The 18,280-nt window shown below is 40.4% G+C and overlaps 2 protein-coding genes across 8 annotated transcripts; one reads left to right on the top strand and one right to left on the bottom strand.

Moving 5' to 3' along the window:
* Positions 1-966: 966 nt before the first annotated feature.
* Positions 967-6,322, bottom strand: bag3 (BCL2 associated athanogene 3). 3 transcript variants are annotated; one of them, XM_076742368.1, is made up of 4 exons: positions 6,125-6,322; positions 3,743-4,078; positions 3,229-3,573; positions 967-3,104 (listed from the first exon to the last, which is right to left on the bottom strand). In XM_076742368.1, the coding sequence occupies exons 1-4, from the start codon at positions 6,320-6,322 to the stop codon at positions 2,205-2,207; spliced, it is 1,779 nt and encodes a 592-aa protein (XP_076598483.1). In that variant the 3' UTR covers positions 967-2,204. The 3 variants fall into 3 exon arrangements, with proteins under 3 accessions (XP_076598483.1, XP_076598485.1, XP_076598484.1); XM_076742370.1 differs by lacking the exon at positions 6,125-6,322 and adding an exon at positions 5,748-5,844; XM_076742369.1 differs by lacking the exon at positions 6,125-6,322 and adding an exon at positions 4,792-5,714.
* Positions 6,323-6,466: 144 nt separating this feature from the next.
* On the top strand, positions 6,467-17,682 carry tial1 (TIA1 cytotoxic granule-associated RNA binding protein-like 1). Of its 5 annotated transcripts, XM_076742372.1 has the most exons (14): positions 6,467-6,990; positions 7,463-8,938; positions 9,404-9,500; positions 9,693-9,791; positions 9,941-9,995; positions 10,100-10,187; positions 12,086-12,119; positions 12,465-12,540; positions 12,822-12,930; positions 13,775-13,870; positions 13,997-14,081; positions 14,299-14,422; positions 14,865-15,007; positions 15,127-17,682. In XM_076742372.1, exons 6-14 carry the CDS (start codon positions 10,151-10,153, stop codon positions 15,248-15,250), a joined length of 828 nt encoding a protein of 275 aa, XP_076598487.1. In that variant the 5' UTR covers positions 6,467-6,990; positions 7,463-8,938; positions 9,404-9,500; positions 9,693-9,791; positions 9,941-9,995; positions 10,100-10,150; the 3' UTR covers positions 15,251-17,682. The 5 variants fall into 5 exon arrangements, 4 of the variants coding, with proteins under 4 accessions (XP_076598487.1, XP_076598486.1, XP_076598491.1 ...); XM_076742371.1 differs by lacking the exon at positions 12,086-12,119; XR_013077760.1 differs by lacking the exons at positions 12,086-12,119; positions 13,997-14,081; positions 14,299-14,422; positions 14,865-15,007; positions 15,127-17,682 and having other exon boundaries at positions 12,465-12,572; positions 13,775-13,804.
* The last annotated feature ends 598 nt before the right edge of the window (positions 17,683-18,280 follow it).

Raw genomic sequence — 18,280 nt, 5'->3', positions numbered from 1 at the left:
TCCTGCTCTAAACAATAGCACGTGACCTGCGCCGTAATTACCGGCGTACAGGTAGTGGAATTTACGTAAAAACTGTTTACATCAGTTACTAACCCATTAGCGTAATTCACTCTATGGCTTATTAATTATATGATGTTATTCTATTTTTAAGAAACCATATGCTGATAACTGGACTCCCGTTTCCGATAAAAGTGAATATTTGACAGAATTAAGATTGGGTGGTCTTTTTTAATTACGTTATATATTGCCTTGATTTGTCTTTTGTTTTTGTAAATAATGTGATACTTTCCTGTTTGATGCAGGGACAGCAAAACACAACCACAGCAGCACCTCTCGGTCAGTGACAGCAAAGTTGAATCTGAGGGAGGGATGTTTTTAAACAGAAGCGTCTAAATGTCTGTCCTGACATTACAGGCGAGGGTCATTTGTGTATAAAAAGCACAAAACACACCACACATATTGAAGCGTCCCCACCCATCTTGGAAGAAGGGGGCAAAATGTTCTCAGTGATGACTCAGTGTGGCTCCGAGGGAAAAGGCAGGGAGCAGCTGACCTCAGACAGAGACATAACTGTTAACCTTACCAGTGAAAACCCTCCACTGGAAAACTAAGACAGACTTAAGACAGCAGAGGGCTGTAGGTCATGGACATATCTCCAAATCAAGAGGTGAAGCACACACATACTCGTACATAATCAAATATGGATTCTTTTGATAGAGACTACATGGTGAACCTTCAAGACAGTGTTATGAATACTACACACACACACACACACACACACACAGAGAGAGAGAGAGAGAGAGAGTTAAAGAACGTATTACATCCAATGTCCCTAAAAAAAAAGCTATAGAAAAGACTAACCCTAAATCTCACACTAACAAGTTCCTAAATAAATAAATAAATAATAATAATATAAATGTAAGATAGGTTCTGACTTTGAAGAATCCATGGCAACTGAAGTCAAAATCTGTGTCAAACACATTTTATTTTCAACCATACCAATGTGACTTGCTTTCAACAATGCATCAGCCTGCTACTCATAAACTGTGATCAACACTAAGCCACAATCCATAATCTGTAAAGGTGTTAGACAGCGACCCTTACGTACAGATATATCATGATCACGTTATAGTGACAAATTACAACACAAACAATTTGAGTAATCTCAAAAAGAAATTTGCAATGGACAGATTGATGTTTTCTAGCACTTCATCTGCTTATGAATTGGGAATTTTCTCACTGTTGGCATTTCTAAGGCTTTTAGGCCACTTTAGTGTTAGTGTTATTACAGATTGTGGCTGTGGTAGTTACACAAGAACATTCTGATCATCTTAAACTGTGATTCTTCAGTAGCACCGTGCACAGTGCTGATTGTCTCTCACATCTCAAGAAAGATACAAATCTGACCTCCATTTGTCATTTCACATTCATAAATGTAGCAAAATACTATATAATGATATAAATACTGATATAATGCTTTGAAAGAACAAGTAAACCAATGCACATACAAACACTCAAACACATCAATCAAAACTTGTGTAACTTATATACTTCAAATGAAGTGCCGCTGATCTTTCAGCATGATACATTTCAATGATGGCAAAGTGCTAAGACGGCAAAATCAGTAATGCACCAAAAAGCAGCATCTAATTAACATATTCACTGTGTTCTGTGACAAAGCAGCTCCAACGTGGCCATGTGGCAATAAAGGGGGAAATGCTTCTCTGTTGACTGAGTTTTGCAGCAAGTTCTGCTTTAAAGCCCCAATGTTTGCACTCATGTACTAACTGATGTACTGACTGGATTAAGAAAAGCTTTGTATAACATTTGATCAAGACAAAAGGCAACACACATTTCTTAAGAAAATACTTCTACTTTTCTTCCATTTATTGATAAAGGCCTCTTATTCAAACTTTAATTTGACTAGAAATCGTCGTCAACATCTTGATCATGACAGCTGTCTTTTTATGAAGACATTGGCACAACATAGAAGGCAACAACATTGGCTTGAAAAACACGATTGCACTGAGCTACCATCAATTATGTGCTGAATGGCAGGAAATACCAACAGTGTTAATCAATGCATGCAACTTCCACAAATGCTGTAGATAGAGGAGGAGGAGAGTTAGCTGGAGCAAACTTGTTCACCATCAAATACACAGCAGGTAATCCCTCTCTCCTCTTGATTATGAAGTGTGCAGTCATTATGATATCTCCTTTGCCAGCACAACATTCTCCTTGGTGATCATGCTGGGCTCTCCTTTCTGTGTCAAGTTGTCTCCCTCCATCGCGGTCTCGTTGGCAGGCTTGGCTGGCTGTTCCTCCAGTTGCTCCAGTTCTTCCAGTATGGTCTGAACACGTCGGACTCCATCCCGTCTTGCCTGCCGCACATCTGCACGACCCTCTGGGTCGACCGAGTCCAGTGCTAAGAGCTCTTTGGTCAGCAACTCCTCCAGTAACAAGTATTTCTTATCATTCTTCTTTCCATCAAAACATTTCACCTCCTGCTCCAGTTTAGAAACCCGGTCGACTATCTGTTGTACCTTAGCCAAGCCTGGGTGGATAGGGCACTGAGCAGCCTGTTCAGCCTCTACCTTTACAGGTGGGACCTCTGGGGGAACGGCTGTCATGTCCTGGGCCTCTGGTTTTGGGGGTATTTGAACTGTGATATCTGCAGTATGTTGTTGTGGTTGCTCTGATTTCTGGGGTTGCTGGAACTGTTGCTCTTGTTTCTGGGGCTGCTGGAACTGTTGCTGCGGTGGCATTGACTGTTCAGGATGCTGAGGCTGTGGAGGCATCTGAGGTGGTGCCTGCTGGAACTGTGGTGGTTGCTGGAACTGCTGAGGTTGTTGAAACTGCTGAGGTTGGTGGAACTGCTGAGGTTGTTGGAACTGCTGAGGTTGGTGGAACGGTTGAGGTTGGTGGAACTGTTGAGGTTGCTGAGGTGGAGGCTGGTGGAACTGTTGAGGTTGTTGAGGCTTCTGGACATCAGGTTCTGTGTGCAATGGCTGGGGGAGCTGTGTGTTCTCAGGTTTCTGTTGAGTGCTTTGTTGTTCCTGCTCAATTCTCTGGGGTGGGTCTCTTGTGAGGACGTGCTGCTGAGCCTTGGAGGTTAAAAAGAAGTCATCACGATCAGTCACAATCTGGGTCAACACATACTGATGTCAAAATCAAATGTTTTTGAACATCAAGAAAAATTCTAGTGAAAACACACAAAAATAAAATTACCTGTGGTCTTTCTCCCAGCACCTGTGTAATAATAGGTGACTGGCTTCTAACATGAGGTGGGAGGTGAATAGAATCACGATGCTGGGGAAGCAGTATCGGGGAAGCCCTTTCCCGGGGAGACTGGATTGCTGCAGAGTAGCCAGGCCATTCGTCCGTCTGAATGCGATGGAAGGGCTGCTGGTGCTCGGGGAAGGGGCTGCGCTGAGAGTATACTGAGGGATTTAATTGAGCCTGTGTTTGCGTTTGGCCTCCTCCGCCCTCATGGATCACCGGGATGGGGATGTAACCTGCTTGAAGACTAGTGCTGCTGGGCCGTGAAGGTTGGTGATGCGGGACAGTGTAAACCTTGAAATTAAATTAAAATTGAAACAGTGAAAATTCAGCATTTGGTCACTCACTTTCATTGGAAAACTTAACTTATAAAACTTGTTTTGTAACTTCATTTCTGCAGGGAAATCATACAATACTGCATCATGCACAGACTCATATTTTTTTTCATTACTCAAAGTCCAACCTCTGGTGTTTGAGAAACAGGCGAGCTGGCCTTTCCAGGCTCAGTGGAGCAGTTGTCTGAAGGTCCATGTAAAGGTGATCTTGGCCTGCAGTGGAGCCCTGGCGTGGGGGAAGATGTCCGCCCGTCTGTCCGGATATTCTGTGCAGTGCTTGGCTGGATGTAGGAATAACATGGATGCTGCTGCTGCCTCAGTTCTGCACCCTCATGAAAGACTGGGATAGGAACATAACCTGGGCGAAGAATGGGGTGCTTCATCTCCCTCACAAAGGTCTTCTGCGTCTCCTGAGGACTTGGTTCTGGTGGTATGTTGGGTCCATTTGCTGACACTTCTCTGACCTGAAACACAGCCAATAGTATATCGATATAACTTAAAATGTATAATTGCCTCTAATTGTGCCTTTACAACAATGAAGAACTAAATAAAATTACTCTGAGCATTGAGAAGATGTTTTAATTTGGTTCCTTTACTAAAATTAAGCAATGAAACCACAAAATTAGTTTAGACATTATCAGTGAGTATAGTGATGTCATTTACAGGAAACACTACAAACTTGACTGACACTATGACCCCTAAACCTTTAGCAATTATTAATTATTAGAAAACATTCTAAGTGATTGAGTGAGCTGATCTTGACCGAAGTCGTAAAACTATTAAAAGTAACAAAATGCATTGCAAGTGTTTTTAACCAAGCTATTCATTACTTTCATTACTTGTAGGCACTAACTCCTCCAATAAAAGATTTACATTTAAATTAAGTACATCCAAAACTCTTCAGAAATTCAACATTCTTATCTGAAAGTATTTAGCTAACCAAATAGTTTTAACAAGATTGAGTGGATTTTTAATGGGGAAAGTGCTCTCTGCCCTGAGATAATTGTAAAGGTTATAGGTTAACATGAGACATTTCCACAGGGGGATGCCAAAAGTGTCACCTCTTTGAGTGTTTGATAAATACAATTAACTGCTGATTACCGTAGACCTTAGTGCATTTCCAGCCAGACACTTTGTGTTTGATATTTTGCTCTACAGTCTGATTGACATCACTCACCTGGCTGGGTTTCCTGGCTTATCCTGCTCACAATAGTTTGGCACACCTCTAGAATAACATGTCACTGGCTGTCATACAGACAGAGAGAACTCTTTTTGCTCCACAAACTTCACCAGGAAGAAAGAGTCAACGATTTATTTTTGAATTTCCTCCTTGTGTTAATCTTCTTCGACCACAACTGTTCTGGTCTACTCTAATAGAAAAGAACATATATAATCCCAGAATAACTTTGTATCCATACAATACTAATAATCACCCTAAAAGCAAATACTTACTATTGGAGGACAATGATCGTGATCTCACAGGGAATAAAACGTTTTCATAAAGCATAACATGGGCACTATCAACACACTCTTGGATGTCAGAAAATGAGAATATTGTTGTAAAAATTCTATTAGCCAAGGTAGAAAAAGCATGTGCCATGATTCTCATAGTGTAACAAGCACAAACACCTGCCAATGACAGCTATGGAGGAGTACAAGCAACAGGTCTACTGATAGTTCAGCTCTCTGTCGATGAGATATCTGCAAAGTGATCAGCGGCTAAAAAACACAGAAGCCTGTAGAGCAAAAGCCGCATTTATAGGTAAGCCAGTGGCGTCTCCCCCTCTAAGACAAAAGTTATGAAATAGCTGTGAACGACCCTTTGCCCTCTGCCATTTCAGCATGGGACACTGCACACTGCCAGCACCATTGCACCAATTTTATCCCCTGACAGCTGTGTCTTTCTAGCAGATTCTTCGGGCCACTAACTTTGGTCTATCTCTGAGACCGAAGATTACCAGTTGGCAGCCTGTGAAGCTCGCTTTCAGCCCACGGGTTTCCTCTGCAGACCTGCATGTTTTCACAGCATGTATTAAACACAGCTGAACATGACATGCGCCTCTGTCACACAGCTCACTCCAAAGGCCGACGTGAACCGGGCCAGCCTCAATCCTTGTAAGGGAAAAAGTTTACCGTGAACGTATGGACGTCGCAGTTTTTCCCACCATGAAAGACACGTTATTAAAGCGCTGGGCAGCTCATAGGAAGCCTTTACATACTGCAGGGTGACTCATCGAGTAATAATAGAGTTAGATCATAACACGGGAGCAGAACGGGGTAGATCACCCGTTATAATAGGCTTATGAGCTGTCTGTGAGGGGGAGGTGACGGCCAAACAAGGCCTCCAGTCCACAAGATTAATATATAACAGTGATGTAGCGCAACGCGTTTGCCGCTCCGACAGAGCCGAACCGAACCAGACGCGGCTCGACGCCAAAGCGCAGCGGCCGTTAGCGGTTCACGCTGTCACACCAACTTTATCCCGCCGCCGCTTTTTTTTTTTTCTTTACCTTTTTCGTGTCGTGTCTCGGGTCATTCCAGGTTGTCGTGCGGTTATTGTGATCCACAAAGAAGGGCCATCCGGTCTGAGGGTCAATTTTCACCTCCCATCCGAGGGGGAGAGGTTCGTTGTCATTGCTGGCCATGGTCAGGATCGGTGACTGCGTCTTCACGCCGTTCATGTTGCTGCCTGTCGAGTACTGAAACATTTTATACGGGCGACGGACGCTTTAAAGATTCCTTCAAGTGACGTGGAAAAGTGGGCTGGAAGTTTCTCGAAATAGCAGGGTTAATGTTGGGGGCGGACGGCGCTGGATACGGTGGCATGGGTTCCCAAACCTCTCATGTCGCAGACCCCCCCTCCCATATAGACACAGACCTCTAATCTGCATTACATTTTTTTTTTTTTTTTTTCTCAGGAAGCCCCAGTCAGGAGGATATTTTTTTTCTGCAGCTGTGGAGAAAGTGACAGCTTGCTCGACTGGGAAATCTTTACCCTGATATTCCTGGGATTTCCTGGAGCCCCCAATCAGCGTGCATCCCTGGACCCCAGCTTGAGAGTAGTTTTCTGTGTATTGGACAAGGGAATCCCAAGCTTTTTCCACAATAAAAGCTTCCCCAAATAGATGTACTCAGACTCCCACATGAGAAATCTTGTCCAAGGGAACTCAGTCTGGGTTTGCTTTGATTTGGTACACAATTACGTAACTGTGGTGGTGTGATACAGTCACAATGTGGGCACAGTGATACCTCTGATGACAGATCTTCCTTAATCACAGGACCACTCCATTCCAGCCTCATACTATGAAGGAAATACTAGTAAATCTCAGTAAACTCATCCTCACCTGGCTGGAGATCATCTGAAACCACCACATGGGTTTGTAGAGATGTTCAAACACAGTTGGGACATAGCAGTTGAAAACAATTGATTTCTGTAGATAGTGAGGAGATTGACAATAACAAAACCTGGATTATATGTACAGTATGTATGCGGAGCCATTTCCTGTGAATATTATCTTTCAAACTTCCCACATGCAGGTGTTTCCTGAAGGATAATTCAGTCATTTCAATGGGTATATTAAAGGGATATTTATAGGTTATTATACTGTAGCGACTTCTCTTGAATCCCAGAGTGTGTGCGCTTGTGTGTACTAGTGACAAACTAATTTCTTACAGTGAAAAAGTTCTAGTCAGCCCAACATTGTCTGGTTGTATGTGATACAATAACTGGTGCTTTTAGTCAGTGGAGTCATTAATACAGTGATAAATCACATTGACAAATGATTATCAGATTCATCATTCAGTGATGATGCTTCCACAATATCTCATAGTGTCTCTGCCTTTTGCAGGTGTCGAAACCAGCAGTGAATGGAGATGTCTCCTAGAACCACTGGTCCTGCCTCGAACCCTCTCTGAGGGAGTGTGATGGAGCTCAGTGTTGCTCAACACAGATTGGAAGCACTAAGCCTTGTGACCGGAGAGAAACCTTCAGTGTTTTTTGATAGAAATATTATGGGTATTTAATAATGACACGGGGGAAATCATACTTATTGGTCCTGTAATGAAATTACTGCAAAATAAAAGCACCTGCCAAAAACTAATTGAGCCCATGGGGGGGTGGGGGGGTGGGGGGGACATTTCTGTCTTTGGCGCCCCCCGGTGCTAATTTGAGAAATGACAATGTGGCAGGCAACATACATTTTCTGGGGTGCCTCAGCACAACCTCAGAAGACTCATGATTCAGCAGACCTTTTCCCCGCATACACTTTTATGTAGTATGTGTATGGGTTTATTATCCCTGTTGTTCTTTTTTGATGATAATTAATTGCTGTAATTTAGCCTTTAGTTTGTACTAGTTGATGGTGGTAAGTGATAAGAGGAAGGAGAGAAGAGGCATGTGACACTTCAGGTCTATTTTAACCCAAAATGGGTCAGATTATTTATCTTGGTAGTGTTCATCAGTAATGAAAACAAAGCAGTGATGTTTTTATCAATTTTGATTTGTTGCCAAAAAACAAACAAACACCCCTCCACCTTCCACCAGCTTGGAAAAATCTCAGTGTTATTTATGTTATAATAAATAACATTTATTTTATGCCTTGTTTGCTTATGGAGAACAGACTAATCAAACTGTTAGAATGTAGATGAGCTCATGTTAATTTGATTTGTTGTCCTTTTAATACATTACTCAGTGCTCAATACACTTGTTACACGTTATTAAATATACAGTTATATTAAAACTGATATAAGATACAATTTGTTAACTAAAACATGAATGTGTTATTCAAAACGTGCTCACGCTGGAGCCTTGACGCGAACATATGAGCTCAGATTCCAGAAAGGTCTCCGGGATTCGAGCGACTACCACGAACTGTCGAGCACCGGTGATTAAAACAGGCGTACCCTTGTATTCAACTTCAAAATAAAAGTCTCTTACGCAAATTACTTCCACACTTTGCTTAATGTGATTTAAAAATCCGGAATGTGTTCGCTATTTGGGTCTTTGTAGTTATTAAATAAAAAGTCATCTCTAACAATACAGCTATTCTTAAGAAATCTGTATATTCACAGTTGAAAATGTAAAAACTGCCGTTTTGTTACCTTTCGCTGACCTCTTCACAACCGCGCATGCACGCACGCTCTCTGGACTCCAGCGTGACGTATGTTCTGGCGCCTGGTCAGCTAGCTTCTATGCTAGTTAGCTAGTTGTTGTAGTTAACCGCGTACACTGGAGTCGGTTAACGTCTGCTAACTAGCTAGTACCAAACGCCTGCCTGGTGATCGTCAGCATCGGCCATGGACGACGAAAGCCACCCCAAAACCCTGTGAGTAATTTTAAGTGTCTAACGGCAGCATTAGATATCGTTACCGAAGCTAACGTCGGGAACCGGCGGCTAACTTAGCTAGTTACCCGCAGTCTACACAAACCTGGTGTATACAGACAGACAGTGTAACTATTTAATGCTCCACTAACACTAGGCTTGTTAACACAACGTTGAATAATAACACTGATTTAATACTTGTTGGTAATATGTAAGCGTTAACAGCGGCAGTTATCCAACATTAGCTGTAACTAACGTTGGGCTAGCTTGTAACGTTGCTGTAACGCAGACAAGCTGGGTAATGTAAACAACCTAATTTAAAAACTCATTATCACCAACCAGAAAGTAGCCTTAACAGGCGAAATAAGATGTCTGTGGGTCCATTTTTCATCATGATCTTTACCACCTCATGGTTACCTGGAGGAAACTGTAAAAGCTTTCAGTAAATGAAACTCCTTTCCTCTCCAGGTATGTGGGAAACCTCTCCAGGGATGTAACAGAGATTTTGATTCTGCAACTCTTCACCCAGATAGGGCCTTGCAAAAGTTGTAAAATGATCACAGAGGTAAGCAGTCAATGTTATTTAACTTTATCTGACTGTATTTCTTTCTTTTTATGACCCCTGTCCTGCCATTCACATCTGGGGAGATCCCACATCCCACGTTTCGCCTAACGCTTGAAGAACTGAAGAACATTAAGTTAAGATAGCAGTGATTTTTAACCTTTTGAACTCTTGTGCTTGACTTTGCCATTGCAGCATACAAGCAATGACCCCTACTGCTTTGTGGAGTTCTTTGAACACAGAGATGCGGCGGCAGCCCTTGCAGCCATGAACGGGAGGAAGATATTAGGAAAGGTAGGACTGTCTGGTCTGAAGTTAAGGCAAAGCTCAGTGGCTCCACTGTTTCTGAAGTCCCCTGTGATTCTTGCTTGTTGTGTAGAAACTGTCGTTTCTGAGGTTCTCATAAGGTTCTCTGAGGTTCTCTGTGAATTCCCTGCTTTCAGGAGGTCAAAGTAAATTGGGCCACCACTCCAAGTAGCCAGAAGAAAGACACATCCAGTAAGTGTTCACCTACGGATTTTCTAATTAGCTGAAATCAGATCTTACCAGAGGATAGTAAATGGTTTCTTTCCTTTGTTTGTTTGTCTTGGGTTTCACTCTAGATCACTTCCATGTGTTTGTGGGTGATTTGAGCCCTGAGATTACCACTGAGGATGTCAAGGCTGCATTTGCACCCTTTGGGAAAATCTCGTAAGTCTTCACTTTAAAGGGTGTTTTTTTATCTGCAGTATAATAATTTAAATGCAACAATGCAAGCATGTCAGTTTCTCTAAAGTTGGGCAATATTCTTCATGATAAAAATCCTTATGCTCTGACACAACCATCAGTGACCGTGTTTACATGCATAAAACATGGGTATAGACTTAACTGAAAATACGAAAATGTTATTCGATTCACACATTTGACAGTTTTGATACACTGACCCACAGCAGCTGACATCCTGAAGGTTATTGTTCCTTCTTCACAGTTCACGAGCTACATCTTTTGTTGTGGGATTAAAACAATGGTTTGAAATCATATGAAACAATGGGATACCTTGATATCCAAGCGATTAAGGGGCCTATCATTAACTTCAACTTAACCCCTTTCTTGCATGGTCACACTATAAATCAAGGTACACATATTCACCGTGAACTAGTTGATAATTAGAATGCATAGTGATAGCATATTGTCTCTTTATTAGTCATCATAATGCACCTATTAATGCCTTACGCTGAGGGTTCAGGGGTTAGGGTTAGGTTATTAAAATTACAATTCATGTACAACAACTTACTTACTTACCATCAAGCAGTAATTATGAGGTTATTGAGGTAAAAGTCTTATTTTAGTAGTAATTGGTTGTATGGGATGTGGTCATGCAGAATAAGGTATTAATAAGTGATTTATAATAACAAGAGCCAATATGCTACAAATATGCTCATGAGTAACTCGTTAATGATGAATATGTGCTCAGTAATATAAATTGTGGCTGCTCGCATTACACAATAAGTCCTAGACCTCTGATAGAGCATCTGTACTGATGCATACCACTGTTTTTGATTGTTTTGTGCTGTATTACACCTTCTTTGAGACAAGAAATGATTAGGTAGACAGACTGATAGATGAGCAGGTTTGGGGAATTTTATGCTTTAACTCTGAATGTATACTGCGAAAAGACAAACACAAACGGAAACCCAAGTTATCTCTTGTGAGACGCAATCTGTAGAAGTCAATGGAGATGGTTACCGATCAGGAGAACAACTTCATTTTTGTTCTCTCTTGATGTATTCTTTGTCAAATTCATGACACCTGTAAACGACACTACATCCATGCATGTAAACATAGTTGATGATGGACCAACATGATTTTAAGTATCACTTAAAAGTAATCATCAGAATGGACTGAACCTCTTACCATCATGCTTTGTTTTTAAATACAACCCTTAACAGGTTGGAACAGCCTGATTTGAATTGTTAAGTGCTTTATTGCAGTTATGTGTCTCTGTATTGTGTCTCTCTGTTTTTATGACGTAAGTGTCAGTTTTTAGCCTACTCTTGCTTTTCTTTGCATATTTAGGGGTGTGGTAAGTAAACTGTATGTCAGCTAAATGTAAGCTGTGTGTATGAACCTGAACAGCTTTTAGTTGTGGGTCTCAGTGAAGTAATAGCACTTTGGTTATTTTACAGAAATGCTCATAGGATTGGACAGGAGCTTGAAGGCTAACAGCAAGGAACTGTGCACTCTGGAGACTCAGATGTAGTTTTTTTTCTCTATTTATTCCATTCTTTCCATATGTCTTTATTTGTAGATGCTATGTGTTAACATGATGTAGCTTAGATTAACCAATTCAACTAGTCAATGTATTCCTCTAAATCTATGTTTAAATTGTCTCATTTTGATTTGCATAGTGTTGTTTGTAGTGCAATGATCCTCTTCCAAAATTTCTGAAAATGTCAATTTCTCAAAATTTGCAGCTCCCCAAAGTCCATACTCCATATTGGTGGTAAAGAATTGACCAGGAAAAATAAAGAAATCTGTTAACAGGCCATGTATGCCTTTTAATTCCTTTTTCCTCTTTTGATATTTTTTCTATATATTTCTATTTGTAGGAAGAGCACCAACAGCAGATTTTAAGAATGCATGGTAATCCATATAATCTGTTCCTTTTGTGACTTTGAAGTCAGTAGCCTGCTATTGAGAAGACTGAACGACAAGTGGTGCTCTAGTGGCAAGGACACATTAATACATCTGAGATTATTTAAAAACAATAGTGTAGGCTGCATGTATTTGTACTTGTTTTTTTGTTTTCAAGTGTTGCTTTGAAGTTAGATTTGGAGTCAGTGCTCAGTGCAAGGTCATTATAGCTAATGTACATTAATGTAGGACAGTGTAGAGGATTCACAGTTCAGTGTGTTTTGCGTGGTTCCTTTTAGTTTGAAGCATTTAAACTGTAAAGTGCACTGAAGTTGTTTTCACGTCTCCCTCCAGGGATGCCCGTGTTGTGAAGGACATGACGACAGGCAAATCAAAGGGGTATGGATTTGTGTCCTTCTACAACAAACTGGTAAGGCTCCAGTGCAAGAACACAGACTGAAGGTTATTTCTATTTTCTGTTTATTATCCTACTTTAATCCATTTACAGTAATTGCAGTATAATTAATCATAGTTGAACTTATAGTCACAACTTACATCATCTAACATTACATAGCGTCTTGTCTACTATCACCAGTTTCAGTATTATTTAGATTAAAAGCAGTAATGTGTATATTGGATTTGATTGTCTCTAATAAACTTTACAGAGTCATATAATCCAAAAGGTTAACTATCTTTGATTTGGATTTCTAGGATGCAGAGAATGCCATCATTAACATGGGGGGACAGTGGCTTGGAGGACGCCAAATCAGGACCAACTGGGCGACACGTAAACCACCGGCTCCAAAGAGTGCCCAGGACAGTAAGTTTTAAAGGCTCTGCGCATCCATTGTACACCCACATTGACCGTTCATTCAGAAAATGTATTTGTTTATGTTGTAGTTTCATTACTGAATGGTGAAATAATACAAGCAGCAGAGAGGGAGAGATGCTGTTTGGCTGCAGTGAGTGTAAGGACCATGACAGAGCATGATGACAGTAAAATATTAGATAAAACCCTGTATAATCAACAACTTGATGGACTGTTGTTAGTACACTAGCTCTGCTTGCTCCCCCACTTAATGTTTAGAATCCAACCCACGCTATTTCCTGTTCCCCCTGCTTTTTTGCACACCACACAGGAGGTGGGCTAAAAAGCATATGTGAGCAAGTGGGTGGGTGCAGACTGTGTCCAACATCCTCCTCGCTGTCCTCTTAGCTTTGTTGCACCAGACAGGGTTTGACAGATTGTACCTTATTCTCATTGGTGCATGGAGGCGGGCGGCCTCATGTAATGTCCAGTGTAGTTCTGAAAAGTGAAAACAGTAGTATGCGTGTGCAGGGTCTTCAAAGGAAAATTTAGTTCTCAAATTATGAGGGAGAATATTGACCAAGTATGCAAGTATCCAGGTTTCGTTAATGCGACAGTATTCCTTAAGCAGAAGCTTTCACTGTTCATTTTTCTCAGCAAGAACGGCCAAACAAGATAGAAAATGTCATCACTTTAAGGGCCATACCTACCTACCATGCTGTCTTTCATGTAATTCACTTGTAGGTCATTTCATCATAGATGATCACAGATGTGACTCAGGTTTGACTTTAAGCATTGTTTAAACACTGTGTGTCAACGTTGGAACACCCCTTCACAAACATTGTTTTTATTTTAGATGGCTCGAAGCATCTGAGGTTTGATGACGTAGTGACACAGTCCAGTCCACAGAACTGTACTGTGTACTGTGGAGGGATCCAGTCAGGACTATCAGGCAAGTGTCATGTGCTCTACAGATGGATCGTTACAACCCTTAGTCACACTGCAACAGTGGTCTTAATACTTCCCACACACTCTCCTGAAAAAGCTCACCACAGTGACCTTTTTCCGTTTCTTTCAGAACACCTAATGCGACAGACCTTCTCACCGTTTGGTCAAATAATGGAAGTCCGAGTTTTCCCAGAGAAAGGATACTCCTTCATCAGGTAGTGCTTCAGTCCATTGCAGTATTTGTCCTCTAGATGTCAACAAAAGCACATTGCATGAGTCACTGGACTGTGGCCTGTTCTGTTTGTCTTCAGCTCACTGCTATTATGAGGGCATCAGTGAGCTCAATGTTTTTATTCCAGTTAATTTTCCGAATTGCCTGATGGAGACGCTGTTTAATAAATGTGACTGCTAAGCTGCTTGTTTCCTTTTAAGGTTTTCCTCCCATGACAGTGCTGCCCATGCCATCGTTTCAGTCAATGGCACAGTCATTGAAGGACACATAGTGAAATGCTTCTGGGGTAAAGAATCTCCTGACATGGCAAAGAATCCACAGCAGGTAGGGAAAACACCACTCATAATTAAACTGATGAGATTTGATAGAATGAATAAACATGTATACTTTTTATTAGATATCAGACAGTCAGAGGAAATGAGTGGAGAGATGGGAAGAATAACATTCAGCAAAGGTCTCCAGACTGACCAGAGTCAGCAAAGTTTGGATTGGATGGATTAATGCTGTTGGAAGAGTCTTGCTTTTTAGCCAGAACTATGAACCGGAAATAAAAATATTTTTACAGATTCCAAGAAATGTTTGCAGACTGAAATAATCGACTAACAGACTAAAATTGACTTTACAAAAGGGTAAATTTCTAATTTTTGAAACTGATTTCTTGGAGTATTTGTAATATTATTTACTCCTGATTGAACACAGAGAAAATATGTAATTGTGCAGTTAAGATATTTGTTCACTTTTTCCTCACTGTTCGTGTCCCACACAGGTTGAGTACAGTCAGTGGGGGCAGTGGAACCAACTCTATGGGAATCCACAGCAGCAGTATGGACAGTATGTAACCAATGGGTGGCAAGTTCCCTCCTACAGCATGTACGGTCAGACTTGGAACCAGCAAGGATTTGGAGTAGAGTGAGTTTTTACTCAGTATTATTGTGCATTATGTATTATTGATTTATTTTACAACACAGCTGATCTTTGCACGCAGTGAGCACCGTCATACTAGCTGCATATTTGTGGCGTCTTTGCAGGCAGTCCCAGTCACCAGCCTGGATGGGAAGCTTTGGATCTCCATCTGCTCAGGCTGCAGCCCAGCCCGGTCAAGTCATGTCCAACCTGGCCAACTTCAGCATGGCTGGCTACCAAACGCAGTGAGCTGGCCCGAAACTAAGTGTGATACCAAGGGGGTTTTGTCAACCCTTTTAGACTACACAGCACTCTTTCATCTGGACAGCTGCTGTGGTAGAAGAAGGGCAGGGGCCATATTCACAAAGCCTTTATAGATAGTAGTTGCTCCTAAACAACAAGCTGAACAATTAGTATGTTTTTAAGTGACATTGTCCATTTCACTTAGAACTTTTAAAAAGTTTATTTGATGATAATTCATAGTGCTGTCTAAGTAGATGTTAAAGGACATGCAAGCCCTAAAATGTGTGGCTCTAAAAAAAACTTAACCAGTGTGTGACAAAGAGGATGTGCAGCATTAGCATGCTTACTGCACAATTATCCTAACAGAGACCACTGGATGCCTTTCCTCTGATCACACACTGAGTATGTTGACCATCAAAAAGTTAGTCCTTCAGAACTGATTGTTTGCCTCTCAGATTCAAAGTTTGATCAATGTCAGAATATCCTGAAATGTACACACAGAAACATAACAGCTAAGTTACTTCAGTGGAGCTAAAAGCACACCAACTCCAAGCAATCATGTTACTCCAGCCGTTCACTGGACATGACAAGTATTAAAATCCTTGGAAACCTCAAACTTTTGTAACATTAATATTGAATTATGAAACTAAAGCAATATCTGCTCTCAGTTTGCCAATGTTTTTTTAATCTTTCAGTAAAGAATTGTTTGTTGTCATACTGGGGCATTTTTCTGACATTTTATACAAACTGCATTTGCCTTTATGCATTGATTGAATTCATTTTTATCATATAGGTCAGTTTTTACAATGGTGATGACAGTGTTGTACAGATCCAATGGGTCCGATCAGTCACGACGAGTTTGTGCTTCAAACTGCACTGAACCACCAAAATAAACCAACCTGCTAAAAGTTGGTTTGGGCTTCGCTTCAGCCAATGACGAGACATTCAGTCCTATTTTGATACATTAATGAAAAGTGCTTTGTGAATAAAGGCCCCCGGAATGGTAGTTTACCTTTCCAGTATATGTGACGCAACTATTTGTATAATCAACTGTGGCTTTAAAGGAGATTTAAGCAGGACGTGGTGTTTCTTGGGTAAATTTTGTGTACAAAGAAAATTTCACCTACACAGCTCTAAAAGCAAAAACAAAAAAAAAAGAGGTTTTTCATGTTTTGTATCAGAGTGATCAGCATGTTCTTTGCAGACTTTTGACGGACTTTAGTTTAAACCTTAATGTAGCCTAGACTGGACAGATTTATAATCACGTGTCTCAAAGAAAAGGCTATAGTATCTGCGCACTATATAAAGAAAATATTGTAAAAACAGCTTAACCCCCAAACTTTGTAAAGATAACTTACTCTGTGTGCTGATTCTGGGGCTGGTTTCCTAGAAAAATATCCAATCTTAAATGTCCTCTTCCTTCCTCTTGATAACCTCAGTTAATTTATAGTCATTTCTTTCAAGTGTCTGTGAGACTTTTTGCAAAGGACTTTAGACTTAATTTAGCACCAAAAACCAGCCCCTAATTGTATTGCATCATCTTTCATCATTTGAGATACTGTACTTTAGTCACCCTCGTGTGCAAAGACACATTGTCCAATGTTTTAGGCTAACTACAAATCAGGATTGTTATATATTATACTTACTCCATTCAAAGTGGACTGTTCCCTAAATATGTTATTGATTTGTCAGGGCAGAGGGCTTCTTTTATGCCTCTTAGTGCATTCTGAATTTTCTCAGTATTTGCAGAATATTTCCATATATTCCAGGTAAACTATTTAAAAAAGTACTGGCAAATTGTGACAAGAGGATTTCTCAAAGACATCCTGCTATTTGGATTTTATTTGCCTGTGTGCCATTCTGTACAGTGTATGACAGACCTTGTTGACTCACTCTCATTCTCCTGGTGTTCTAGCCAACAAACTTGATATGTTTTTGTTTGTTTGTTTATTTGAGCTGGGGGGGGGGGGTCATGTAACCAAACAGGGTCCTGTTGGCTGAGAGTGTAAATATAAACCTATATCACAAACTTCATGAAACTTAAGAAATAGTGTACATAATGTAGGTAGAATGTTACGAAATGAAATGCCATCATTAAATTTCAGCAATATAATTTATGAATAAGCCTTAATTGATGTGTCAGTAAACTCAAACTTTGTGTTATTTCCAGAGGCTGCATTACAAATCCAAAATTTTTTTTTTTTCCCATTTTTAAGTTTGTGTGCCATTTTCAGGAAGTAGCAGGAAGCAGGTGACGTTTCAGCTTGAACTGCACACTTAATGACATGTAATATATTTGTTGCTTAAAATATTGAATGTAATGGCAATTTGCTTTTATGACAATAATACATTTAAGTTGAACAGCTGAAGTGATGTTTAATAAGAAATGATGAAATGAACAGAAGAGTCACTTCAAATAAAGAAATATTTGAACTGGTCGTTCAGTGCATTTATTGGACACTAATGAATTGTGCTTTACACAGAAATCCTGACAGCAAAGCATAAAGTCACTTTCAGTAATTCTAACACACAGTTAATTACATATTTAGCAATTATTAAACTGGGGCTCTGAAATGCGTCCCATCTGAATGGTAAATACACTGGACACTATTTTGTATACATTTGCTCAAAGACCTTTTACCGTTTTTGTTTGCAGTGAACATCTGGTCCACTGGAATAATACATCCCAGATCCACTCATTTGGTATTTAATGGGAATGTTGCATGTAATATTTTTAATGAAGGGCTGTAGACACTGTCAGCCATTAAATATTTGCTTGTTACAACATGAGGTTTTGGCCACTCAGGAGGTGGACAAAGATGAATGGTCATTGAAGCATGTATTATGCACAAACATTAAAAAATCTATTTGATCATTATTTTGTAGATAAGTCTCAGACTGCAAACAAGCGGCTGATAGCTTTTGAGCAGCTAATAGAACGTGAAGATTCATAAACATTGAATGACTAAAGCAAAGCAAGCATTCACTTAGATGTTAGGTGGCTTATACATTACCTTATATTGGATTATATTGCAC

Source organism: Chaetodon auriga, chromosome 11, assembly GCF_051107435.1.
Source record: "Chaetodon auriga isolate fChaAug3 chromosome 11, fChaAug3.hap1, whole genome shotgun sequence".
In the NCBI taxonomy this organism is placed as follows: domain Eukaryota; kingdom Metazoa; phylum Chordata; class Actinopteri; order Chaetodontiformes; family Chaetodontidae; genus Chaetodon; species Chaetodon auriga.
This window is presented reverse-complemented; position numbering and strand designations above follow the sequence as displayed.

Coding starts and splice junctions, on each gene's coding strand:
- bag3 (XM_076742368.1), bottom strand. CDS start 6,322: ATGTTTCAGTACTCGACAGGCAGCAACATGAACGGCGTGAAGACGCAG. Junction 4,079..6,124: donor CGAGACACGACACGAAAAAG/GTAAAGAAAAAA, acceptor GCTGTGTTTCAG/GTCAGAGAAGTGTCAGCAAA. Junction 3,574..3,742: donor CTGTTTCTCAAACACCAGAG/GTTGGACTTTGA, acceptor TTTAATTTCAAG/GTTTACACTGTCCCGCATCA.
- tial1 (XM_076742371.1), top strand. CDS start 8,910: ATGGACGACGAAAGCCACCCCAAAACCCT. Junction 9,996..10,099: donor CCAGAAGAAAGACACATCCA/GTAAGTGTTCAC, acceptor GTTTCACTCTAG/ATCACTTCCATGTGTTTGTG. Junction 10,188..12,464: donor GCACCCTTTGGGAAAATCTC/GTAAGTCTTCAC, acceptor GTCTCCCTCCAG/GGATGCCCGTGTTGTGAAGG.